This window comes from Corythoichthys intestinalis, chromosome 17, assembly GCF_030265065.1.
Source record: "Corythoichthys intestinalis isolate RoL2023-P3 chromosome 17, ASM3026506v1, whole genome shotgun sequence".
NCBI classification, from domain to species: domain Eukaryota; kingdom Metazoa; phylum Chordata; class Actinopteri; order Syngnathiformes; family Syngnathidae; genus Corythoichthys; species Corythoichthys intestinalis.
Genome location: NC_080411.1, coordinates 1,495,136 through 1,522,924, shown reverse-complemented (window position 1 = coordinate 1,522,924; position 27,789 = coordinate 1,495,136). Strand labels below are relative to the sequence as shown.

Here is a 27,789-nt window from a genome sequence, read left to right as displayed (position 1 = left end):
GTAATTCTCCAACACCTGCAGCACTCATGCAGCTCCAAACTATGACATTACCACCACCATGCTTGACTGTAGGCATAACACATTTATCTTTGTACTCCTCACCTGGTCGCCGCCACACATGCTCGAGACCATCGGAACCGAACAAATTAATCGTTGTCTCATTAGACCATAGGACACGGTTCCAGAAATCCATGTGCTTTGTTGACATGTCTTTAGCAAACTGTTTGCGGGCTTTCTTGTGTACCGTCTTCAGAAGAGGCTTCCTCTTGGGGTGACAGCCATGCACACCAATTTAATGTATGGTCTGAGCACTAACAGGCTGACACCCCCCCCCCCCCCCCCCCCACCTCTTCAATCTCTGCAGCAATGCTGACAGCACTCCTGCGACGATCTTTCAAAGAAAGCATTTGGATGTGACGCCCAGCACGTGCGCTCAGCTTCTTTGGACCGACCCAAGGCCTGTTCCGAGTGGACCCTGCTCTTTTAAAACGCTGGATGATCTTAGCCACTGTGCTGCAGCTCAGTTTCAGGGTGTTGGCAATCTTCTTGTAGCCTCGGCCATCTTCATGTAGCGCAACAATACGTCTTTTAAGATCTTCAGAGAGTTCTTTGCCATCTGGTACCATGTTGGAACTCTCAGTGACCAGTATGAGAGAGTGTGAGAGCTGCACTATAAATTTGAACACACCTGCTCCATATGCACACCTGGACCTAGTAACACTAACGAGTCACATGACATTTTGGAGGGAAAATGACAAGCAGTACTCAGTTTGGACATTTAGGGATGTTGTTTCTAAGGGGTGTACTCACCTCTGTTGCCAGGGGTTTAGAAATTAATGGCTATATTTTTAGGGGATAATAAATGAACTTTTATTACATGAGCTGCACACAGACTAGTTTTCATTGTGTCATTTTGTCAATGTTGTCCCATGAAAAGACATACTTAAATAGCTGGAGAAATGCGAGGGGTGCACTCACTTTTGTGATACACTGTAAATCTGAAGTTAGGAGACTGTTTTGTTCTCGGAGATGCGTGTGTGGCAGCCTGGCTGTTCTTTTTGTTTTTTATTAACATGGATGTTTGACAGTTGCTGTCATTTTTTCGGGATCAAAGCACCGTTCCGCACCCGAATTTTATAACGGAACAGTGTTCCGGACCGTTCCGGCCCACTTTCACCCCTGGTGGCGGCTTATAGTCTGGTGTGCCTTATTGTCTGAAAATTACGGCAATTTGTTAGTTGTTTAAAAAAATAAAACAAATGATTTTTTCATGACAATAGTGTATTTACATGTTCACTCTTTTGCTAGAATTGATTAGCAACCCAAAAGTCATCTGTACAATTGGGGAAACACATTCTGTATGTACATATGCATTTAAATAGTCCAAATGTGTAAATATTTCTTGAAGACTAGCAGTTACTTCTCTTGCCTTCCTTTCTCAAAAGCACCAATTTTCCTGCAGAAATTCTACATACTGTACATCCATCTCCCTCCTTGGCAGTGTCTAAAGTAGTCATCAAATTCTGGTTGACTTTTTCAGCACACCGAGCATGTCTTTGAGCCTCCGCCGGCGTTATCCGCTGAAGAAAAATGTTACATGGAAACGTGGAATATTTAAGAACTGAAAATTTGACCGTTAATGATTCATTTGGATATTAAGATGGCACCTTTACTGGCAGCAGCTGCTTGCTTGGCGGCTTTCTGGTCCTCTATAACTTTGAGTTTTGCCTCATACTCTTCTTTTTTGGCGTTCCACTCCTTCCTATTGTTCAGGATTCCATCAAGCATGGGCTGGATTTGTGGGTGGAAGCGGGAAAACTCCTTTTTGGGGATTAAAAAAAAACGTTTTTAAATTCAGTCTCCAACACTGTACGGCTTATTTAATCAGTCAGATGAAGCATCACCTTATAGACAAATGTGCAAACAAAGTCGATGAAACCGCATTGGAGTTTTGGGAGCTCTGCTGCTTTGTTCCTGTCCATCATGGGCTAATGAATACAAAAAAGAATGGGACGTTAAAGTGCCTATGACAGTTAAAAGCAAGTTTATTTCATATTTCACGTGGTATTTTTTGCTCCTGAATGAAATGTACCGCTTGGATGTGTGTGGAATCGATTATTTTTATATAAATTAATCGAAAACAGAAGACTGAAAAAGCAGTTTCTGCTCTTGCACTCCTCTTTAAAAGAAACTGCTGTATTTTAAGCCAAAACAACTGTTGTGTTTGATAGTGTGATATGGACACCCCGTGTGACTCCTGAATAAAGATCATATATATATCCAGAACAATATGTCTATATGCTGCCATAGCAGATTAATGACGCATGAAGCCCACAAACTATTTTTAAACCTATCCCGAAGACTGAGCCCGGCCTTTCTGCGAAGGAAACTCATTTCAGACGCTTGTATCCGCTATCTTGTTTTTTCGGTCATTACCCAAATTTCATGGCCATAGGTGAGGGTAGGAACATAGATTGACCTGTAAATCAAGACAAGACTGGTTAAGTGCTCGCAACACTGCGGACGCCGCCCCAATCCGCCTGTCTCACGCTCCGACCTACCCTCACTCGTGAACAAGATCCCGAGATACTTAAATTCCTCCACCTGGGGGAGGAAATCACCCCTGACCTGGAGCGACCAATCCACCCTTTTCCGGCCGAGAACCATGGCCTCAGACTTGGAGGTGCTGATTCTCATCCCAGCCGCTTCACACTCAGCTGCGAACTGTCCCAGCGAGAGGTCGCTGCGCGATTGAGCCAGAAGGACCACATATTCTGCAAAAAGCAGAGATGAGATCCTCCCACCACCGAACCCGACCCCCTCCACCACCCGGCTGCGCCTAGAAATTCTGTCCGTGAAAGTCACGAACAGAACCGGTGACAAAGGGCAGCCCTGGCGGAGTCCAACCCTCACCGGGAACAGGTCCGACTTATTGCCGGCCGCACGGACCAGACTCCTACTCCTGTGGTAGAGGGACTGGAAGGCCCCAAGCAAATGGCCATCCACCTCATACTCCCGGAGTACCCACCACGGAGTGCTCCTGGGGACACAGTCATAAGCCTTCTCCAAATCCATAAAACACAAGTGGACTGAATTGGCTAACTCCCATGCCCCCTCAAGCACCTTCGCGAGGGTAAAGAGCTGGTCTGTGGTTCCACGGCCAGGACGAAAACTCCATTGTTCCTCCTTGATCTGAGGTTCAACTATCAACCGGACCCTTCTATACAGTACCCTGGCGTTGACTTTCCCAGGGAGGCTGAGGGGTGTGATCCCCAGATAGTTGGAACACACCCTCTGGTCGCCTTTCTTAAAGATAATGACCACCACTCCAGTTTGCCAATCCAAAGGCACTGCTTCCGAAGTGTTTTCGTCCAGTCTAAGACCAAGACGAAAATGAAAAGGGCTACCAAAAACAACACTGCGTGAGACTCACAATGGGTTGTTGTTCCAGTACTGTCCTCTCCAGGTCACCTTGCTCCCAAAACTCTGCCGCCACAGACAAGGCAACCTGCATGACGCAAACACCTTGAGGACCTCGTATGGATGACATTTCTGTAGACTTAGGAATGCCTCTCACCTTGCTTTGCACCTCCCAAGGCTTGGTGATGGCAGACAAATCGCAAGCAGTCATCATCATGGCCCTGCAACAAAAAATATTATTAGAAAGGTATGTAGAAGCAGAAGTACAATTTTTGTGTGTGTTGAGGGAACCTACATGACTATCTCTTTCCTGGTTGTCTCCAACGACATGAAATCAACCCACTTCTTTTCGTCCTCATACGTGTGCGAAAGGTCCACGATCTTCTGAAACATGGTCCTCTTTCTACAATGTGACAAGAGGTATCACCATTCATTTTTGTTTTTTTTTACCGTAACCAACCATTATGAGAATGGGGTAAGCATTACGAGAGCTTACTTGAAGTATAGAGCGAGATCAGTGGCGATGATGGCGATGTCTGTAAGGTGAATAACGTGGTCAACCTGTCGCCTGTTTAGGTTCTGGTAGATGTTCAGTGACTATGGGTGAGGAAAGAGGTAGAACTGTACATTGTTGTGTTTTCATTCTCAAAACATGCACTTTTTTATGTTTTTCTTCTCCTGGGTACTTCGTATAAAATGTTAGAGAACCATTGGTCAGTGTAAAACTAAAGGTGATGAAATGGATATGTTTGTAGAAACCAAATATTTCAGAGACCCAGCTGCAATTTGGTTCTGCTGCTGTAATGTACAGTAACAAGCTACTTACCACAGTTGGAGCTGAAAGTTTACATAAACTGTGTAAAAACATATTTTTCGTCTCACTGTCTGAAGTTAAACCACTTCCTGAGCAATGCGATGGCTGGACATACCTATGATGGTTATACTTGCGTATAATTGTTTGAACAGATGAACGTGGCACCTTTAACTCATTTGCTCCCAAAAACCTATAAATACGTTCTATTTTTAATTGTTTTAGTGTCTCAAAGTTGTATTTATACGTCTTTTATGTTGTTTTTTTTTCGCAAGAGACATCTATAGTTTCTGATGCAACTTAGCTCCAAAGCACAATGCTGAAAATCCATTTTAAAGCAATAAAACTGGCTACTGGAGGGCAGTAGCGCATTTGGTAAGACCCGCAACCCGATTCAACGGAATGAATGGCCGGGCCGCCGGTGGAAGACGACCGAATGGACGTCCAGGATGACCGAGCAGAACAACCGGGACCACCTGTGCAACGGACGATGCCGTTTAGTCCGTGCTGCTCGCCGAGCAGAGCCCGTGCCGCCGTGCTCGGCCGCTCGTGTCCCCCGCACCCTCCAGTGTCCCACGACTCAGCCGGAAACGCGCACGGCCAAACCAATTCCCCCCCAGGCGAACTCCGCCACGAGACAGTGGTCACCACAAAAGAAAGACTCAAAAAAATCCGTCTTGAGAGGCGGCAATGAGGGAAAAGTTTACTCCGGCTGTCAGGGCCACAACAGTGTCATCTCGTTTAGTTATGTGTAAATAAATTGTTACTTTGCTATCAAAAGCTCTATTTGTTTTGTTGTTTATGTTATTTTGTAGAATGAAAATATTATTCAGATTTTTGGGATGTCACAAAGCAAAAAATAGCTGTTAAAGTCAAAGTTATGTTTGAAACGTATGCTTTTACAAAAAGCTCAATTTCTCTGTTTTTTTCATCAGAAATTGGAAAATTGCTCAAACTAAACTATTTTCTAATGCTGATTTCTAAAAAATGGAAAAAGATATGAACTAACTTTTTTTTCCTGCTGAAAGAAGAGAGTCTAATTGAGACATTTAACAAAATTTAGATAATCCTAACTGACCTGAAACCAAAGACTGAATCTAAACAGTGAGACAAAAAATGAAATGTGTTTGTAAACATTCGGCTTCAACTGTACATGTTACGGTGATTTCAGATAGTGCTGTTAATTGAGGCACAATAGAAAAGTGTGGCGTCCCAGTGCCACAGGGCTCGCCACAAGGGGTTCAGCACCACAGATGGCGATGCCCCTGGCAAGTGACTATCACAGCTGTCGGCGATTGCCTCATAATTGCAATAAAGAGGCGGCCGGAAGCTACCGAAAAGGAGAAGAGATTCAAATTTTGCTGCTTTGAGAATTTGATTTATTAGAGTAGCGTTGTAATGGTCTGTTTTGAAAGTGTTTGCATTTAGTTTTATTGATTTGATACACTGCCCTTGAGTGGCAACAGTGAATATGACAACTCATTCAACATGACTTAATCAAGCTGCTCCCTGTTAAGACTAACATAAGGCAAGTTTTTTAAATTATTTTTTTAATTTCAAATCCATTTGTAATTTAGTTTAAGGGTATATTTAGCTTAGCTTTTTGTGGGAATATCTGTTTGATTTGTTAGGCGCGTTAAAAAAAAAAAAAAAAAAAAAAAAAGGTTAGCATTTTATACTATTTAAGATACTGGACTTTTACTATGCAAGTTAGCCAATTGTTCTTTTGTTATACTTAGATCCTCACTTTTTTATTGAGGCTAAGCGCAGGTATTTTAATTGATTTTTAAATGAATTTTGCATAGTTTGAAGAAACACTCGGGAATTTTATTTTGTATTCACATGTAATGCTCTTTGGAAAGTGCAATATTAGCTAGTCTTTGTTTTACATCTCCTAAAATTTATTCTGCAATACATTGTGTTCCTAATCCGATGACGTGATTATTGGAACGAACTAGTTGATGGATTCATCAATTACTAAAATATTCGATAGCTGCAGCCCTACTTGTAATTTCGCTGTCTTATCAACATTTGTTTGATTATCTTAAACATTACAGTCGGTAAACTATTGAAAAATAAAGAATCACAGAAATATTCTGTACATGCATGCTTGGCATTGGACATTCTTACCTCATCAGACAAGAGAAATTTTCCAAACTCTAGATGGTGTCGTTCCAAGATGGACGATCCATGCAGCTTGGCTAGAGGGTTACCTGACCTGTGAAATTTAAAACACCTTAAAATGACATCTTCTGGACTGACAATCAAATAACTGAAAATAGCAAAAGTGTTTCCGCAGTGCAGTGTGGTTTTCGCCAACACTGACTATAACGAAAATATTTCGTCAACAAACAATTTTTACATGACGATGACGAGACAACAACGAGCTAAAAACGTGTATTGGGAGACTAAAACATAACGACACGAATGCCAGTTTTCGTCTGACGAGACGAGAACGAGACGAAATTGCGACATAGTTTTTGTCACATGTTCACAATGTGTGTATTGTTGTGTCACTAATGTGACGTGCTGCGTCCCCCCAGTTCACCCGCTAGTGTCCTCTCCAGTCTTCCGATTACCTGTTTTGAGATATATATACGTTACGATTTGTCTTTTCTTTGCAAAAAGAGAGATTATGCAATGTTGCTTTAGCCTTTAAAGGTCTGTGCTGATTGATCATCACACACTAAATCTAACTAGTAGCGTTAGCATAGCATTCACATTCGCATTAGCATTAGGCTATTGCTAACGTCGAGCGTCCTCTTAAGGTCTCTGTGCTGCTGAGTGATCATCACACACTAAAAGTAACTCGTAGCTAAAGAGGTCGCCTATCGATCGTGTCCGATCAGGTCATTTTCAAAATATCGGAATTGGCAAAAAAATATCGGACATGCCTTTTTTTAATATATATATATTTTTAATTAAATCGTTTTCTTATTGTATTTCACGTTACAGACAAAATGTCTTACACTCATCCAGAGTCTTTAGTTTTGGCTTAAAGTAGGACTGTCAAATTTATCGCGTTAACGGCGGTAATTAATTTTTTAAAAATTAATCACGCATTGTGGCGTTCAATCTATAAAGGTGCTGTTTTACCTATGTATAGAGCTAAAAGGCAGTGTAAAATGAGTAGAGTGAATTTAGGCAGTCTTTGGAGCCTTTATTTAATTGGCTAAAGCCTTAAAATCCCCCTCTCAACAATTAGAAATATCGTGGGAAGCAATGTGGGAAAGAAAGGTAGTAGTTGATCTTTTTCTTAACACCTTATGTTATTTCTCAACACAGAAAAGATATATCAATTGGTGTTGCTACGCACAGTCATGGTTGCACTTCCCATCATGCATTTGAGCAGAACAGTTAAATGGCTACAGTATCATTTACTGAAAGGTCAACAAATACACTCGATGGCAATATTTAGTCACAATATACGAAGTCACATTTGTCCTTTAAGAATTAAATGTCTTTCTATCCGCGGATCCCTCTCACAGAAAGAATGTTAATAATGTAAACGCTATCTTGAGGATTTATTGTCATAATAAACAAATACAGTACGTATGTACTGTATGTTGAATGTATATATTCGTCCGAGTTATATTCATTTTTTTCTTAATGCATTGCCAAAATGTATATGATCGGGAAAAATTATCGGGAATGATTGGAATTGAATTGTGAGCAAAAAAAAAAAAGCAACCAGATCAGGAAATATCGAGATCGGCAGATACTCAAACTAAAACGATCGGGATCGGATTGGGAGCAAAAAAACATGATCGGAACAACCCTACTCGTAGCGTTATCATAGCATTCACATTCGCGTTAGCATCAGGGTATTGCTAACGGCGAGCGTCTTCTTAAAAATCTTTGAGCTGAGTGACCACCACACACCAAACGTAACCTGCAGCGTTAGCATAGCATTCACGTTCTCGCTAGCATAAGCCTATTGCTTTTTTACATAACTTTTTTTACATACAGTTCATGGCGTCCTGGTGGGTGTCATTTTTCTTTTGTCATTTTACAGACGAAAACATTTTTATTAAACGTTGACTAGAAGTAGACAAGATTAATCTAGAGTTTTAGTCAACAAAAACTAGACGAAGACCAACACATTTTGAGATGACTAAAATAAGACTCAGACTAATAAGTATTGTCGTCCAAAAGACTAAGAAGGAAATTAAAATGGCTGCCAAAAACAACACTGATGCAGTGTTAATGGAATAATTACCTGTACTCCTAAAAACACTTGGATTAAAATCAATGTCTTTAAAAAAAAAATGTAGTGACATGCTGTATCTCTTATTGTTGTGTTCACCAGGTGACCATTTTGTTGTAAGGTACTATAGATACCAAATGAAGCAAGCTGCACTTACTTGACCTGGTACAAGTTGTTTGTCCCTCTGTGGTCAATGTCATGAAGGAAGCCAGCTGTAATCATGGCCATGACTTCCAAATCTGTATAGTACCTCTTCAGCATACCCGTCTATCCCAAAGACAGAAAAAAAATACTCATTAATTCTGTTGACGTTTTCGACCAAATGTGAGCAAATAAAAATACCGTCAAGAGTGTGAACATGGTCTGTCCCACGTTGAAGCCGTGACGCCAGTTATGGTAGGTGATTCTCCTGTAGCCTTTACTAACAGAATACATGAAACGAACCAAGACCTGAGAAGAATCGAGGGAGGTAGTGCTTAGAAGGGCCCAGAATTGTTGACCTGTACAAAGTGTGTGAGTATACAATCACCTCTTGAGGGATCTGAAACTTCTTGACCACACCGACTTCATAGTACATCTGAATTCCGCACTTGACAAGTTCTGTTTCTGTGCAATTGAAATCCGAAAAACGGAACTCGTAGATCTCAAATTTCTTTATCAGAGGAGGCAAGTCTTTTTTCTTAAAAATAAAAAAAGGAAATGTAATTGACACACTGCATTGAATTTTCAATTCTTAAACATTTACCAAGATATCTTGAAGCTCCTCTTCTTCACACTCCCACGGTTCACAATCGTAGACCTCCTGTGTGTTCTAAATTTACATAGAAAAGCCATACACTTGGATTAGTTCAAGCCACGCGGTCGAGCAAAGAAAATCAAAGGACGAATGGCTTCAAAAAAAAAAAAAACCTCAACATAATTGCTTACAACAACCCTGACCTTCTCACCGTGACCGCAACTTCTAAATTTAAGCATTCTATTTGCCATTTTCTGCTTGCAATAATTTCCTGATGTCACTCCCCTACATTTTGTGGGCAATTTAACTGGATAAGTGGTCACTTACAACTTGTTTTGCCCAAAAGTAGATGAAACTCCAGTTGGTGCACAGGACAGTCCTTCACCAGTCACGCCAAATGACATTTCTGATGATGACTGACGTTTCCAACATACTTGGTCAATTAAAATGATTCTCATGACAGAAAACCATATCAACAAATCGTATTGTGACCACACCCACCAGAGACATGATTCGATAGAAATCATATATAAATTTCAGAACTGACAAAGCTTTTTTGTTTTTAAAGCAACACTTGATAACTTTTCAGTTTTAGTCGATTTTAGCGACACTGGTGGACAAAAGCGGTGGTGTTTTGTAGGGCTGTCCCAAACTACTAATTTTCTGCCGACTAGTCAGACGACTATTTTAACGATTAGTTGACTAATCTAATCATTAAAAATTATTTTGATTAAAAAATTTTTTTTTTTACCAATTTAGCAAAGAAATTTTTGTTGACGCTGATCAATTCAAAAAAACATTTTGGAAAACTTTTCTTTATTAAAGTACAAATAAACACGTAAATAACAATAATAAATCACAAATAAACAATAAGTTCAAATGCTGATAGCATTTACTAGTGCAAAAGAATGGACTGTAAACAGATTCCGAACACAGACTTTGCCTTTCCAACATGGTTCCAAACAATTTGAAAAAATACCTAGCTTTAATATTATTGTATAGTACTATATATAATAGTATTACCGTAAAGGCCCGAATATAAGACAGCCCTGATTATAAGATGACCCCCTCTTTTTCAAGACTCAAGTTTGAAAAAAGACTTTTTGAACACCAAATTAATTTTTATACAGAAAATAATTGCAGTACATCTGAAACAAATGATTAAAACAATATATTTGAGAGAAAAAGCATGTTATTTTGCCTCATTCAAATCTTACTATCTGAACATTTAAATATGTAAAGTGCAATCACATTCGTACATGAATGGCTTCTGGTTTTTGAAATGTAAATAAACCAATCTATTGTGATAAAACAACAAAATTGGAATAACTGCATTAACCATCAAAGTGAGGTCTAACGAACTGTAGTCTTGAAACAAATCTAATGAGGAAAAACACTGCAATAAAATAATGCAAACTGGTTAAACTTGAGAGTAGCTGAGATCTGTCATGACAGAACATTACTCCTCAAGTTCAGCATTCGCTTCAATGATATCTGGCGCCATCTAGCGTGGTGAATGGGTATAATGAATGTCTAGACCCCGAATATAAGACGACTCCCACTTTTTCCAGTCTTATTTCAACGCAAAAAACTCTTATATTCTTATATTCGGGCCAATACGGTATAATTATTATAATAATTATTCATTGCCAATCAGATTTTTCATAAAGGGTGTCATTTTAAAGCTATTCATAGTGTAGAATTATTAATTAATTAAAAGTATGTGGGATTAACTCCAGAAATCGTTATTTATATGATGAACATGACATGCTTTTATTTTGAAATGTTCACCGGAAGTATGTTCGCAAAACACTTTTTGTCATTGCATGTCAGTAATAGATTTTTTCCCCATTTTTTCATTTGCAAATGCTGTTAACCAGCAATTTTTCATGTTTGACGTGTCACCTTTTAACCGCAAGTTTGCGTTTTGGAGAAGACTGCCAACATTTTGTAGCAGACTAAAGTAGGTTGTATTTTTCCCCATTCACCTCAATGTAGCAATGCTAACATTTACAGTGTTTAATATAGATGTGTTTTCCTATTCTGTATGTCTGAACTTTAATTCTACAGCATGTTGATGAGAAAAAGGAATTGGAGTCTCATATGCCATCAACACGCACGCACAAATGTATGCACGCATGCACGCGGCGATAAAACGCAGCCGTGAAAATGACCGCCCTCATTTTTATTTAGCGTGCGCTAAATGGACTTATTGCATATCACGTCAGGCTTAGCAACTTCAATAAAACATGTTGTTAGTTAGTTAGATGGACTTACTCCTGTCGTCTTCGAAAATTACAACTGGGTGACAGCGTAGGTGTTCATTCACGGCCCACGTGCAGCCAAGCTTGGCATTGAAGAGACTGGACACTGGTGCGCTTTTTTGACTTTGTGCCGCTTTCCCGCTTGCATACCGAGCGTCCGACATTCTGAACTTGCTACGCATATATATTTTTTTAGCCCTTCATTAACCCTCAATGGGATGTTGTGCTCGTCGACGGATTTACGTCATCGACTAGTCGACTACTAGTCATGACCGCTCTAGTGTTTTGCCTTAAGGAAGACAGCGTTTCCCATCAGGACCAACGCACACCCACATAATGTAGTAAAATCATGATGGTCCCCTGCAGATGAATTAAACAACATTTCTGTTTCCAGCGGCTGTGTGAAGGATGAAAAGTAATAAGGTTATTAAAGAAGATAGTACCTTTTCTCGTAGTCACCATCTAACGCAGGGGTGGGCAAACCGGTCCTCGAGGGCCGCAGTGGGTCCTGGTCTTTGTTCATACTGACCCAGCACAAATAGTTCAACCAATGCGGTTTCAGCAGAAATGAGAAGCACCTGACTGCAATCGACTGATTGCACTTGTAAAACAGCAGATTGGTGAAAAGGTGTCCTCTTAATGGGTTGCAACAAAAGCCCGCTCCCACTGCGGCCCTTTGTGGAATAGTTTGCCCACCCCTGATCTAACGGTTTGCATTATTTTAACACACTTAATATAATCAATCAGGGGATAGTATCATTTCTCTTAGAGTAATATAAACAGTTAGACGGTGCCTAACGCACCCAATATAAAATAAATAGCACTTATACCGTAGTTTAAGGAAAATGAGCAGAATATTGGGCATAAAAGATACATGACGCCTTCTTATCACATGGAAGCCCAACGTGTGCGTCATGAGCAAGATTGACGCCGACAAGCCCTCGTCTGCACCACCAACTCTCGCAATCAGTTCTCCATGACAGTCCAGAACAAATGGCGGGACGCCTTGTCCCAACAAAAAGAACACCGGAGAACGCCCGATAAGACTCCAAGAGCCTCTTTGACGCTGATGTGGCAAAATCCACAACCCTCGTTGCCCGGACAACAGTAACTCCCGAATCCTCCTGTCCAATCCACAAACAGACAATAATCCCAAACACACCCTTCTTCCTGCCCATGGCCCGCCCCGCGAGAGCCTTCAGAAGACAATGTATAACTAAACGTTGTCATTTTTCACGGGAACCTTTTGTTGACGTGTGATGGGGTGATCCTGCCTCCCCGCCTGAGTGTTTCTGTTTCGCCTTGCCGTTTTGATGCTGTCGACCTGAATAAATTGTCAACTTGTTTTCGGTCAGCCTTTTTTCAATCTTTCAAAATCGTGTCAGTACAAAGGGTTAAGTCTAAGGTGAATGCGCGGAGTTTAGCCTTCTGGCTGGATTGTAGGGCACTCGCCGGCCCGGGTCCGGCGGTTCGGCTGGTGCGATTCAGGCAGTCTGGCTAGAAGGTCAGATTCCTTCAGTAATGAATCCATTTGTGGCTAAACAATAGCTTATGACGTTTAGCAACCGTGTGGCTTAGTGTGGCTAACCCCTTCATGTCACCCGAACTCGTCAGCGCTGATGAGTAACGTATGCCGTAAAGAAGTCAGAACATTTGTGGGGGTTTTTTGTGTGTGGCAGGGTTCCTGCCACCCTCGTCAAAATTAGTTTGTTCCGGTGAAAGTGATACAGACCCCCTCAAGATATAAAAGAGGTGTCATTCAACTAGTTGTCAGTCGACATATCACCACAAATGTTATGAAAATATTTTATCAAGGTTTAAAATGAGTGTTGCTTTAAGATGAATCGTTTTCATCAAACATGAACCATCTATATTCTTGGACTTTGTGGAAAACTGACAAAATACTGACCAGGATATTTTGGATTTCATCGTTCCGACATTTAACGTGATAGAGCACCATGTCCTGGGCAATGTCTTTGCGGTTCTCCAGCTTATTCATCTTATCGTAGGTGTCCGTATTTAAAGCTGACCAGCCCAAGAACTGGGTCAAAGCCTAGTAGACAAGTAGCAGCAGAACAAAGTTCAATTCGGTACAGTATGTGATGGAAATATGAATATACCGTACCTCCATAAGCTGCTCATCTTGATCGTCAAAAGGCTTTCCATCTTTTCTGTTGTAAAAGGTAGCCACGCCGACAATCTCTTCTTTTTTATTGACGATCGGCAGGGAGAGGACATTCTTTATGGTCCATCCGCTGCTGTCCAACGCTTCAGTCTGGGACATAGCAACATTGCGTACGGAGTCTTCTCTCGTTACCACAATTCCTCACTTACCTGGAAACTAAATGTCTCATCTGCTCCCGCATTCATGATATTGCAAATCTACGAGTAAAGAAAAAAAAAAAAAAAACACGAAAGAGCGTTCGAGTTATTCCGATTTTTAAAAAAAGATTGTAATGACATCAAATGGAACTCACAAAGCCACTTTCCGCAACATAAGTAGGCAAGCCGCTACTCAAGGCCCAATGGTCTGCTGGTGGATTACTGTATGACAAAGAAGTTGGTCTTTTCTACAGTACTTCACAGACATTACATGACTTGCCTATGGAAGCTTATTTCGTCAAAAATTCATCCCAAATCATGTGCAAACACATTCGTAATTTGGCACTTAATTTAAATGGCACCCAACATGCTAACCACTGCTCATCATGCTGCCCCAACATAAAACATTTGACATATATTCTCAATTACTTTGTTTTTCTGTATTGGGAACATCAGAAGATTTTTACTTACGGTATTACTTTGATGTCTTCCTTCCCGTGTAATATATAATCGATGACTTTGTAGAAATGTACTTCCTTGAAAAAAAAGATGGAAATATTATTTATTTGACAGAATATTTAACCCCAGGGCTTTAGTTTCGTGATTTGTGATCACCATTGCTGACTTAAAGTGCCTGTGACGGCATTAAAAAAAAATCCTAAATAGCATTATTATGTGAATTAAAATCATATTTTGAGACGATTTGACGATTGAAGAAAAAGAGTGGAATGAAGAACTGCCAAAGACGACTTCTATTTCTCAGCTTCTTTTATTCTCTGAAATGGACAAGATCTGACAGCACAGAATTCTGGCAAATTAAAGATACTGGCTAGCCGCTTTTGTTTCAACCCAGCCATAAAAAGAAGGTAAGTAGTCATATTTATTACCGTACTGTCCCGAATATAAGACGGCCCTGATTTTAAGACCACCCCCTCTTTTTCAAAACTCAAGTTTGAAAAAAAGCATATTATATTCGGGCCAATACGGTATTCAAAATATCTATCACTTTTACCTTTGAATCATTCATTGATGTTTAATATTTCGTTAAAAAAAATAACAAGGGTCGCGATCATAAGCGGAGTTTAAAGGGGGGCCAGGCCCCCCTGGTGGCCGAAAAGTGTCATTGCATGTAATTGACTATAAGTTGTAAAGCAATAAAACAAACAACAAATATGAATGAAATGAACAAAAAAAAAAAAATGATTGGATTGTTAAAATCAAATAATTTTTCAAAATGAAAAAATAAGTGTTTAAAATAAATGCAAATAATTGAATCTCAAATGTTTTTTCGCATTCAAAAACTTTTTTTCTATGATTGAAATTTTTCTTTTTTTGATTGAAGTGATTTTTTGGGGGGGAAAATATATATTTTTTTGTTTGAAGCAACTTATTTTTTGATTGAATAAGACACAAATGTCCAAGCCAAAATGTGGCCCAAACGCAAAACAACATTACTTCAATCAAGAAAGTTGCTTCAACCAAAAAAAATTGACTTCAATCAAAAAAGACAAAAATGAATCCAAAGAAAAAATAGCTTTCAAATGCAGTTTTTTGAATTTCAAATTTATTTTTCCATTCAAACTTTTAAATTTTTTTTTATTGAAGTGACTTTTTTTTTTTTTTTTTTTATAATTGAAAATATACCTTATTGGCCCGAATATAAGACGGTGTTTTCTGCATTGAAATAAGTCAGAAAACGTGGGGGTCGTCTTATATTCGCGGTCTAGACGTTATACCCATTCGCGACACTAGGTGGCACCAGATATCATTGAAGCGATGTTCTGTCATGAACATTTGCATTATTTTATTGCAATGTTTTTCTTATTCGATGACGCGATTACTCGATGGAATTTTCAGTAGAATACTCGATTACTAAAATATTTAATAGCTGCAGCCCTAATGAAAAAAGAGCGTTCAGAAAAACTGTTATGTACCCTTCCATCAGGAGTAAGAGGCCCAGAATAAGGTGGCTGTTCTCCCATTAAAACTGGCCATACATCAAAGAATTCCTGAGGAACAAAAACAGAATTATGTTTAAGGAAAAGCACTCATAAACACTTGATAGTAGAGTGATATACAGTGGGGCAAATAAGTATTTAGTCAACCATTAATTGTGCAAGTTCTCCCACTTGAAAATATTAGAGAGGCCTGTAATTGTCAACACGGGTAAACCTCAACCATCGGAGACAGAATGTGGGGAAAAAAAACCTGAAAATCACATTGTTTGATTTTTAAAGAATTTATTTGCAAATCATGATAGAAAATAAGTATTTGGTCAATACCAAAAGTTCATCTCAATATGTACACTTTGTTGGCAATAACAGGCCAAACGTTTTCTGTAACTCTTCACAAGCTTTTCACTCACTGTTGCTGGTATTTTGGCCCATTCCTCCATGCAGATCTCCTCTAGAGAAGTGATGTTTTGGGGCTGTCGTTGGGCAACACGGACTTTCAACTCCCTCCGCAGATTTTCTATGGGTGAGACCTGGAGACTGGCTAGGCCACTCCATCACCTTGAAATACTCCTTACGAAGCCACTCCTTTGATGCCCTGGCTGTGTGTTTGGGATCATTGTCATGCTGAAAGACCCAGCCACGTCTCATCTTCAATGCCCTTGCTGATGGAAGGAGATTTTCACTCAAAATCTCACGATACATGGCCCCATTCATTCTTTCCTTTACACAAATCAGTCGTCCTGGTCCCTTTGCAGAAAAACCGCCCCAAAGCATGATGTTTCCACCCCCATGCTTCACAGTGGGTATGGTGCATTTCAGTATTTTTTTCCCTCCAAACACGAGAACCTGTATTTCTACCAAAAAGTTCTATTTTGGTTTCATCTGACCATTACACATTCTCCCAGTCCTCTCCTGGATCAACCAAATGTTCTCTAGCAAACCGCAGACTGACTGGTACTTTCTTCAGCAGGGGGACACGTCTGGCAGTGGAGGATTTGAGTCCCTGGCGGCGCATTGTGTTACTGATACTGTAGTAGCCTTGGTTACTGTGGTCCCAGCTCTCTGTAGGTCATTCACTAGGTCCCTCCGTGTGGTTCAGGGATTTTTGCTCCCCGTTCTTGTTATCATTTTGACGCCACTGGGTGAGGAGGGAGTTGAAAGTCCGTGTTGCCCAACGACAGCCCCAAAACATCACTGCTCTAGAGGAGATCTGCATGGAGGAATGGTCCAAAATACCAGCAACAGTGTGTGAAAAGCTTGTGCAGAGTTACAGAAAACGTTTGGCCTCCATTATTGCCAACAAAGGGTACATAACAAAGTATTGAGATGAACCTTTGGTATTGACCAAATACTTATTTTCCACCAGGACTTGCATATAAATTATTTAAAAATCAAACAATGTGATTTTCTGTTTTTTTTTCCCCACATTCTGTCTCTCACGGTTGAGGTTTACTCATGTTGACAGTTACAGGCCTCTCTAACATTTTCAAGTGGGAGAACTTGCACAACTGGTGGTTGACTAAATACTTATTTGCCCCACTGTATTACAAAAAAAATGTTAAAAAAAAATCACCTTTTCTTTGGTCATGTCAAGTAAGCCCACCGAATAGCGGTCACAGTTCAGGTAGGCTCGCACTGTATACAAGGCCTTGTGGAACTGTCGCTCAATGTCGGTCAGCTCTTCAAAGACTTTGTTGGCTGACCATAGCAACAGCTGAAAATAACCATACGATTTGAAAAATATGGTGACTCTCACCTATGGAATGTGCTTTACCTGTCCTTTACGTGTCTCGCAGTTGTGGAGGTAACTCAGGTGAAAAATCTTTAAGTTCAAACTGGCAACTTTCAGGTACTTTAAAAACAGCTATAAAAGAACACATGTGCATAAGTACAAATGTCCGCTATCCCAAAACATTGCCGAGTCTGTTAGTCGAGAATGCAACTCACGTCTTCATCTTCATTCGTAAAATGCGGCCCGGTGGTCTTGTTGAGTGCCATGATCACGGCCACCATGTCTTTGCCGTTTAGAATCGGCGTAGCGAGAACATTCCTCGTCTTGTAGTCCGTGAGCTCGTCAGCGAACGAGCTGAAGTACTGATTCTGGAACACATCAAATAAACAGTATTCGCTGTTCAGTCTCTGACTGGTGTCAGGTGTTGATCCACATTGCTAGCTCATAGACTTCATAATGGTATTGACGGGTCACATTCCCCAGACACTGTGCCACGCCTTCAAGTAGGTGGCCATCCTACACTCCGCTTCAGTCGGTCGCAGTTATTCTCCAACGCAGGATTTAGGTTGAAAAAGTACGAAAGCTGTACTGGATACAAACTGGAAGGATTTTCTCCGGAGTGATTTGTTCGAGGATTCAAGGTAATAATTGTATTTTTCATACCATGCATTTTATAAACGTTGTGAAAAAAATCAATGGGAGAAATTAACCACTGCAGCATTGTCGTCATGATGTTTACGTAAAATAAATGCTAACTGCATGTTTTTTTGCTTTTAACCAAAAATCGAGACTGTTTTACGTCCATATCTATGAAGAACTGAGGGATTTAAGCATTTATTTACAAGAATTTTCACAGGAAAAGCTCTTTTTACATACTGTATGGAGGCCGCCAAATTGACTGACTTACAGACTAGCATCTTAATTTGAAATATTTACGTAAAATAAATGCTAACTGCCTATTTTTTTTGCTTTTAACTAAGAATCGAGACTGTTTTACGTCCATATCTAGAAAGAATTCAGGAATTTAAGTATTTATTCCCAAAAATTTCAACGTAAAAAGCTCTTTGTGGTGATAAGGCAGCGCCACAGTGGCTTAAAGGCAGCGCATTCAACATATTTACCTAAAATAAATGCTAACTGCCTTTTTTTTTTTTTTTAACCAAGAATTGAGAGTGTTTTACGTCCATATCTATAAAGAATTTGGGGACTTAAGCATTTTCACCAGAAAAGCTCTCTTTATATCAGGCGGCCGCTAGCTACATTCGGTAACAGAATAGCATTGTACTTTGACATATTTACGTTAAAAAAAAAAAAATAAAAAAAAAAACGATAACTGCACGTTCTTTTTTTTTTTTTTTTTTGCTTTTAACCAAGAATTGAGACTGTTTTACATCCATATCTATGAAGAAATCAGGGATTGAAGCATTTATTTACAAGCATTTTCACTGGAAAAACTGTTTACATCAGGCGGCCGCTAGCTACATTCACTAACAAAATAGCATTGTACTTCGACATATTTACTTAAAATAAATGCTAACTGCACGTTTTGTTTTTGCTCTTAACCAAAACTTGTGACTGTTTTACGTCCATATCTATAAAGAATTCAGGGATGTAAGCATTTATTCACAAGAATTTTAAACGAAAAAAGCTCTTTGTTTACATATGGCGAGCCGCTAATTGGCTGACCAGCATCATAGTTCGCAATATTTACGTAAAATAAATGCTAACTGCACGTTTTTTTTTTGCTTTTGACCAAGAATCGAGAGAGTTTTACATCGTCCATATCTATAAAGAATTTGGGGATTTAAGCATTTATTCTCAAGCATTTTCACTGGAAAAGCTCTCTTTACATCAGGCGGTCGCTAGCTACATTCACTAACAGAATAGCATTGTACTTCGACATATACAAAACATGTACAAAAAAAAAAAACGCTAACTGCACGTTTTTTTTTTTTTGCTTTTGACCAAGAATCGAGACTGTTTTCCGTCCATATCTATAAAGAATTCAGGGATTTAAGCATTTACTCACAAAAATTTTCAACGGAAAAAGCTCTCTGTTTACATATGGTCGCCGCTAATTTACTGACTAGCATCATAGTTCCCAATATTTACATAAAATAAATGCTAACTGCACGTTTTTTTTTTTTTGCTTTTGACCAAGAATCGAGAGTGTTTTACAACGTCCATATCTATAAAGAATTCAGGGATTTAAGCATTTATCCTAGGGCTGTCAAACGCCTAAATTTTTTAATCGAGTTAATTACTGCTTAAAAATTAATCGTAATTAATCGCAATTCAAACCATCTATAAAATATGCCATATTTTTCTGTAAATTATTGTTGGAATGGAAAGATAAGACACATGACATATATATATATATATATTCAACATACTGTATATAAGTACTGTATTTGTTTATTATAACAATAAATCAACAAGATGGCATTAACATTATTAACATTCTGTTAAAGCGATCCATGGATAGAAAGACTTGTAGTTCTTAAAAGACATGTTAGTACAAGTTATAGAAATTTTATATTAAAACGTTTTCATAACATTTGTAAAATTTTCAATCAAAAAATAAACTAGTAGCCTGCCATTTATGATGTCAATAATTACACAATGCTCATGGGTGCTTAAGCCCATAAAATCAGTCGCACCCAAGCGCCAGCAGAGGGCGACAAAACTCCAAAAAACACATGTAACAAGTTGGCATTGCACTGTGCTGTCATTTTAATCTGTTTGAGTGGGGAATGTGCGTCAATTATTTTAACGTGATTAAATAAAAAAATTAATTAGCGCCCATTAACGCGATAATTTTGACAGCCCTAATTTATTCACAAGAATTTTCAATGGAAAAAGCTCTTTGTCTGTTTCCACTCGGTCAGGGATACGCCCCTGATGAATCCGCCCCACGCCCCGTGTCCTGTCAAGTCATTATGAAGTCTATGGATTATAGTACAGTATAATAATAACAGTTCATAAAGATTTGACATAAAGACTTTTTGCTGAGAAAAAAATACCATTGTAAGAAAACATCATAAGCAGTTACTCATAATGTAACTCATTACTTGAGTATTGTTTTCTCCCGATACCAGTTTGCTTGTATTTGAGTACATTTTTTTAGGGCTGTCAAACGATTAAAATTTTTAATCGAATTAATCACAGCTTAAAAATTAATTAATCGTAATTAATCGGAATTCAAACCATCTATAAAATACGCCATATTTGTCTGTAAACTATTGTTGGAATGGAAAGATAAGACACATGACGGATATATACATTCAACATACTGTCCATAAGTACTGTATTTGTTTATTATAACAACAAATCAACAAGATGGCATTAACATTATTAACATTCTCTTAAAGCGATTCATGGATAGAAAGACTTTTAGTTCTTAAAAGATCAATGTTAGTACAAGTTATAGAAATTTTATATTAAAAACCCTATGAATGTTATCGTTTTAATAAAATTAGTAACATTTTCAATCAAAAAATAAACTAGTAGCTCCTCATTTTTTATGTAAAAAATTACACAATTCTCATGGTGCTTAAACCCATAAAATCAGTCGCACCAAAGCGCCAGCAGAGGGAGACAAAAAAACACAAGTAACAAGTGGCCATGACACTGCTGTCATTTTAATCTGTTTGAGCGGGGCATGTGCGTTAATCGCGTCAAATATTTTAACGTGATTAATTTTAAAAAATTAATTGCCGCCCGTTAACGCAATAATTTTGACAGCCCTAATTTTTTTAGATGACTGCTCTTACGTGATTAATATTATTTTGAAGTAATGCTACTCTTACTTGAGTAATTTTTTTGGGCTACTCTACTCACCTGTTTATGCGGACACTCAAGTAGATCAGTTGTTTGCTACTGCTGACTAAATACAAGGGCCGTGTAATCCACTCGAGCGGAGCTACAAATAAATGGATTATGTCTAACAAGGGGATTTCATCCTCCCTTGGTCAAGTATAGCTGCGTGTCTCCATTCACTCAGGCCACTTGCTCGTCTGTACCTTGAATTGCAAGAACAACAAACTTTTCTAAAATGATGATAATCACTTTGAAGCACCCCTTGTTCTGCTCCTTTAGTTTCTTCCTCTTGACCTAGTTCTCATGAAAATTATGCAGCTTTATTTTGCTTCCTATGGCATCTGACCTACACTGCTGGCCAAAAGTATTGGCACCCCTGCAATTCTGTCGGAAAATGCTCAATTTCTCCCAGAAAATGATTGCAATTACAAATGCTTTGGAAGTAATATCTTCATTTATTGTGCGTGTAATGAAAAAACACAAAAGAGAATGAAAAAAAATTTTTAAAAAATAAAATCATGATCATTTTACACCAAACTTTATAAATGGGCCAGACAAAAGTATTGGCACCCTCAGCCTAATACTTGGTGGCACAACTTTTAGACAAAATAACTGCAAACAACTGTTTCCGGTATCCATCAATGAGTTTCTTACAATGCTGTGCTGGAATTTTAGACCATTCGTTTTTGGCCAACTGCTCCAGGTGTCTGAGATTTGATGGGTGCCATTTTCAGATCTCTCCACAGGTGTTCTATGGGACTCATTGCTGGCCACGTTACAAGTCTCCAGTGCTTTTTAAAGTGTGTTTTGGGTCATTGTCCTGCTGGAAGACCCATGACCTCTGAGGGAGACCCCGTTTTCTCACACTGGGCTCTACATTATGCTGCAAAATTTGTGGGTAGTCTTCAGACTTCATAATGCCATGCACACGGTCATGGGGTCCAGTGCCAGAGGCAGCACAGCAACTCCAAAACATCAGGGAACCTCCGCCGTGTTTGACTGTGGGGACCGTGTTCTTTTCTTTGAAGGCCTTGCTTTTTTCCCTGTAAACTCTATGTTGATGCCTTTTCCCAGAAAGGCATTTGACTCATGTAACAGAACATTCTTCCAAAACGGTTTTGGCTTTCTCAGGTAAGTTTTAGCAAACTCCAGCCTGGCTTTGTATGTCTCTGGGCCAGAAGTGGGTTCTTCCTGGGAGTCCCTTGTCAAACAGACGCCGACGGATAGTACGGGTTGACATTGTTGTATTCTCAGATACTGCTGGCCAACTGCTCCAGGTCTCTGAGATTTGAAGGGTGCCATTTTCAGATCTCTCCACAGGTGCTCTATTCCGCTGCGCAGAAGTGAACCAAACTTCACCCAATGGTGAGCTGTGTCATATTCTAGTAATTATATTTGGAAATTTGGTTCTAGGACATTTGGTTTGTGCGCAATCCTCAAAAAAAGTTCAAAAAAGCCATTCTCAACTTTTGAGCGCGAGATCTACGCACTTTGGCAGAGAAATGTAATATTGATGATAACTCCCAAACCGCTGCGCAGAAGTGAACCAAACTGGAGCCAACTCATTGCTGGCTCCAGTGCTCTCAAACGATTTTCTCGTGCTTTTTGAAGTGTGTTTTGGGTCCTGCTGGAAGACCCATGACCTCTAGGGAGACCCTGCTTTCTCACACGGGGCTTTACATTATGCTGCAAAATTTGTTGGTGGTTTTCAGACTTCATAATGCCATGCACATGGTCAAGCAGTCCAGTGCCAGAGGCAGCAAAGCAACCCCAAACCATCAGGGAGCCTCCGCCATGTTTGAATGTGGGGACCGTGTTTTCTTTGAAGGCCTTGTTTTTTCCCAGGCTTTTCCCAAAAAGCTCGACTTTTGCCTCATCTGACCAGAGAACATTCTTCAAAAACGTTTCTGGCTTTTTCAGGTAGGTTTTGGCAAACTCCAGCCTGGATTCTTTTTATGTCACTGGGTCAGAAGTGGGGTCTTCCTAGGTAGAGTCCCTTTTCATTCAGTCACCGACGAATAGTACGGGTCGACACTGTTGTACCCTCGGACTGCGGGACAGCTTGAACTTGTTTGGATGTTCGTTGAGGTTCTTTATCCACCATCCACACAATTTTTCATTGAAATCTCTCGTCAATTTTTCTTTTACATCCACATCTAGGGAGGTTAGCTACATCGCCGTGGGCTTTACACTTATTGATGACTCTGCGCACGGTAGAAACAGGAACATTCAGGTCTTTGGAGATGGACTTGTAGGCTTGAGATTGCCCGTGCTTCCTCACAATTTGCTTCACAAGTCCTCAGACAGTTCTTTGGTCTTCTTTCTTTTCTCCATGCTCAATGTGGTACACACAAGGACACATTACAGAGGCTGAGTCAACTTTCATCCATTTTAACTGGCTGCAAGTGTGATTTAGTGATTGTCACCACTTGTCATGTGCCACAGGTAAGTAACAGGTGCTGTTAATGACACAAATTAGAGAACCATCACGTGATTTTTCAAAGGGTGCCAATACTTTTGTCCGGCCCTTTTTTTGTTTTGTTTTAGTTTTGTGTGAAAAATGATCATGATTTAATTTTTTTCCCATTGTCTTTTTTATCTTTTTATTGCAAACAAAATAAATGAAGATCTTACCACCAAAGCATTTGTAATTGCAATCATTTTCCTAGAGAAATTGAGCATTATCTGACATAATTGCAGGGGTGCCAGTACTTTTGGCCAGCACTGTATAACCTCTTCTCACATCTGCTGATGTTACCGCCATTGTATGGAATCCCAAAAGGGCCAAAATTAAATAACTAAAAACAACATTTTAAAATAAATACCCTTTGATAAATAACAGACAAATTGTGTAATACGGCCCTTAGATTGTAAAATAAGGTAAAACAGGTTGTCCCTGGGTTACGAGTTCCGTTCCTACACTGGTGACGTAACCTGAATTTCCGTGCAAGTTGGAATTAACCCTTTAAGAATTCAAAACAACTATCCCAAAAAGTCCAAAAGTATTGTATTTAGTTTCAAGGTGGAGGATACACTGCCATCTAGTGGCAGCGGTGGGTCTGGCTGGACTGTCGTTCAATAATGCTTTCGTACAGGAGCACTCAAGACGTCTCACATTAATAAAGGACAGCTGTGTTCTGGTTTGGCCTACGAAGGTTATACGTTGCTTCAGCTAATATATGTTTGTGTATGCATTTGTAAAGAAGTTTACAGGTACAGTTTGTGGAGTTACGTGTAAGCGATTTGCTATGAAAATTGTTAATACATTAGCATTCGTAGCATTTAAGAAGGCAGACTTTTGTGGGGCAAATTAGGCTAACATAATCAGTTGGGCTGTTAAACGATTAAAATTTTTAATCGAGTTAATCACAGCTTTAAAATTAATTAATCGTAATTAATCGCAATTAATCGCAATTCAGACCATCTATAAAATATGCCACATTTTTCTGTAAATTATTGTTGGAATGGAAAGATAAGACACAAGACGGATATATACATTCAACATACTGTACATAAGTACTGCATTTGTTTATTATAACAATAAATTAACAAGATGGCATTAACATTGTTAACATTCTGTTAAAGCGATCCATGGATAGAAAGACTTGTAGTTCTTAAAAGATAAATGTTAGTACAAGTTATAGACATTTTATATTAAAATCCCTCTTAATGTTTTCGTTTGAATAAAATTTATAAAATTTTCAAACAAAAAATAAACTAGTAGCTCGCCATTGTTCAGCACCACCAATTCTCATGGTGCTGAAAACCATAAAATCAGTCACACCCAAGCGCCAGCAGAGGGCGACAAAACTCCCAAAACACAAGTAAGAAGTGCACATGTCACTGTACTGTCATTTTAATCTGTTTGAGCGGGGCATGTGCGTTAATTGCGTCAAATATTTTAACGTGATTAATTTAAAAAAATTAATTACCGCCCGTTAACGCGATAATTTTGACAGCCCTAATAATCAGCTAAATTTACATATTGATCGGAATAGATGGACGTTTGAACACCAATCGTTTTGTCTCGAGTGTTTTATTTTTAAAATGTGTGTCATGTGTTTGGATGTGTTTTACTGCTTTATTAATACTCAAAAGTGAAGGAAGTCAAAAGCTTCAAAAAGCACAATTGTTTTATTTGCTGTCTGTCAAGGTGAACAACTTTAATGAGGACAGAACAAGTCATGTTTGTAAAGTTAAAAAAAAAAAGGATACTTTGCGGTACAATTACACAACTGGCCAAAAGTATTGGCACCCCTGCAATTCGGTTAAATAATGCTCAATTTCTCCGAGAAAATGATTGCAATTACAAATGATTTGGGCGTAATATGTTTTATTACGTAATATGTATCATTACATTTATTTTGCTTGCAATGAAAAAACACAAAAGAGAATGGAGAAAAAAAAAAAAAATCATCATTTTACACAAAACTCCAAAAATGGGCCGGACAAAAGTATTGGCACCCTTTGAAAAATCATGTGATGCTTCTCTAATTCGTTTAATTAACAGCACCTGTTAGTTATCTGTGGCAATTAACAGGTGGTGGCAATAACTAATTCACGCTTGAAGCCAGTTAAAATGGATCAAAGTTGACTCAACCTGTATCCTTGTGTTTACCACATTGAGCATGGAGAAAAGAAAGAAGACTAAAGAACTGTCTAAGGACGCACGGGCAAGCTCAAGGCTACAAGTCCATCTCCAAAGACCTGAAAGTTCCTGTGTCTACCGTGCGCAGTGTCATCAATAAGTGTAAAGCCCACGGAACTGTGGCTAACCTCCCTAGATGTGGATGTAAAAGAAAAATTGACGGGAGATTTCAACCGAAGATTGTGCCGATGGTGGATAAAGAACCTCGACTAACATCCAAACAACTTTTAAGATGTCAAGCAGTCCAAGGGTACAACCGTGTCAACCCGTACTATCCGTCGGCATCTGAATGACAAGGGACTCCCAGGAAGACCCCACCTTTGACGCAGAGACATAAAAAAGCCAGGCTGACCTGAGAAAGCCAAAAACGTTTTGGAAGAATGTTCTCTGCTCAGATGAGACAAAAGTAGAGCTTCTTTCGAAAAGGTATTAACATAGGTTTTACAGGAGAAAAAAAACGAGGCCTTCAAAGAGGGGAACACATTCCCCACAGTCAAACATGGCGGAGGTTCCCTGATGTTTTGGGGTTGCTTTGCTGTCTCTGGCACTGGATTCCTTGACCGTGTGCATGGCATTATGAAGTCTGAAGACTACCAACAAATGTTTCAGCATAATGTGAGAAAGCTGAGTCTCGCTCAGAGGTCATGGGTCTTCCAGCAGGACAATGACCCAAAACACACTTCAAAAAGCACTAGAAAATGGTTTGAGAGAAAGCACTGGAGACTTCTAAAGTGGCCAAAGCTGAATCCCATAGAACACCTGTGGAGAAATCTGAAAAGGATCTAATGGTTGTGCTACCAAGTATTAGGCTGAGGGTGCCAGTACTGTTGTCCGGCCCATTTTTGGAGTTTTGTGTAAAATAATAACGATTAAAAAAATTTTTTCATTCTCTTTTGTGTTTTTTCATTGCAAACAAAATAAATGAAGATATTACTACCAAAGCATTTGTAATTTTGATCATTTTCTGAGGGAAATTGAGCATTATCCGACAGAATTGCAGGGGTGCCAATACTTTTGGTCAGCAGTGTATGTAAAATGAATCCATTTAAATAAGCATGGTTTCTTTGGGTTGGTAGTTGCTCTTACCTCATTGACGTCTTTCACATTGACTGTCTTCTTGGTCTGGGCTACGTGACCGACTATCCCTAAGTCTAATGGGTAGACTATTTCCGAATCGGGCGGCACGACGCACTCTTCCAGCTCGGACTGCGTGTTCACGTTGAAGAGTCTGGTGGCCAGCTCGCCGATGCCGTTCCTCTGCCGGTACATGAACAAGCTGCAGCGGTCAGCGTGGATCAATGCGCTGATTCTCTTGAGGATCTTGAAGACTACTTTTTCCATGTTGATGTTCTCCTGCATGTCTTTGATCAGATCGTACATGATGCGACTCTCCTCCACCTTCGAAAAAAAGGGAATCTTTAAAACCTGCGTTGGAATGTGTGTATTCTTTCAGAAGAATAATATAAGTACCTGACTAAGCTCCTGAAATTGGCTGAAGTCCACCTGTTTCTCCGGAAGTCCTGAAATCTTGGATATGGCATTTTGGTTCATCTTCTTGGCAAAGTATCCCTGAGCAAAAGCTGGGTTCCCTCTGAGGAACTTTTCCACATCCTCCTTTTGCACTGCCATCCTTCCGTCTGTGTCTTCCTTACCCAAATGATGACAGCTTCTCTCTTCGAGGCAACAGCAGAGCTCTGGCGTTGCCTTAGTCTGCTTTCAATGTGAACTCTCCAAATATCAACACACAAAATGATCTAAAAACCAACCAAACAATGCTGTGGGATCCAGTTTGGGTCTCTGTCGTAATCCAAAACTGAAGAAAACGAAGGACAGGTTAGCGTTAATGATAATCCCCGCCGTGTACTCAGATGGGAG

At 39.5% G+C, this 27,789-nt stretch overlaps 1 protein-coding gene across 1 annotated transcript; it reads right to left on the bottom strand.

The window, feature by feature from the left end:
* Window positions 1–425: 425 nt before the first annotated feature.
* On the bottom strand, window positions 426–27,698 carry pde6b (phosphodiesterase 6B, cGMP-specific, rod, beta). Its single transcript, XM_057819518.1, has 23 exons — window positions 27,385–27,698; window positions 27,001–27,312; window positions 17,663–17,815; window positions 17,490–17,579; window positions 17,289–17,429; window positions 15,695–15,769; window positions 14,232–14,296; window positions 13,916–13,982; window positions 13,773–13,820; window positions 13,564–13,713; window positions 13,348–13,491; window positions 9,184–9,249; window positions 8,968–9,117; window positions 8,781–8,888; window positions 8,596–8,705; window positions 6,362–6,449; window positions 3,917–4,017; window positions 3,716–3,823; window positions 3,578–3,641; window positions 3,434–3,508; window positions 1,905–1,988; window positions 1,668–1,821; window positions 426–1,580 (listed from the first exon to the last, which is right to left on the bottom strand). The coding sequence occupies exons 1-23, from the start codon at window positions 27,541–27,543 to the stop codon at window positions 1,537–1,539; spliced, it is 2,556 nt and encodes an 851-aa protein (XP_057675501.1). The 5' UTR covers window positions 27,544–27,698; the 3' UTR covers window positions 426–1,536.
* Between the last annotated feature and the right edge of the window lie 91 nt (window positions 27,699–27,789).

Coding starts and splice junctions, on each gene's coding strand:
- pde6b (XM_057819518.1), bottom strand. CDS start 27,543: ATGGCAGTGCAAAAGGAGGATGTGGAAAAGTTCCTCAGAGGGAACCCA. Junction 17,430..17,489: donor GCGAGACACGTAAAGGACAG/GTAAAGCACATT, acceptor GGTTATTTTCAG/CTGTTGCTATGGTCAGCCAA. Junction 13,983..14,231: donor GAAGACATCAAAGTAATACC/GTAAGTAAAAAT, acceptor TTTGTCATACAG/TAATCCACCAGCAGACCATT.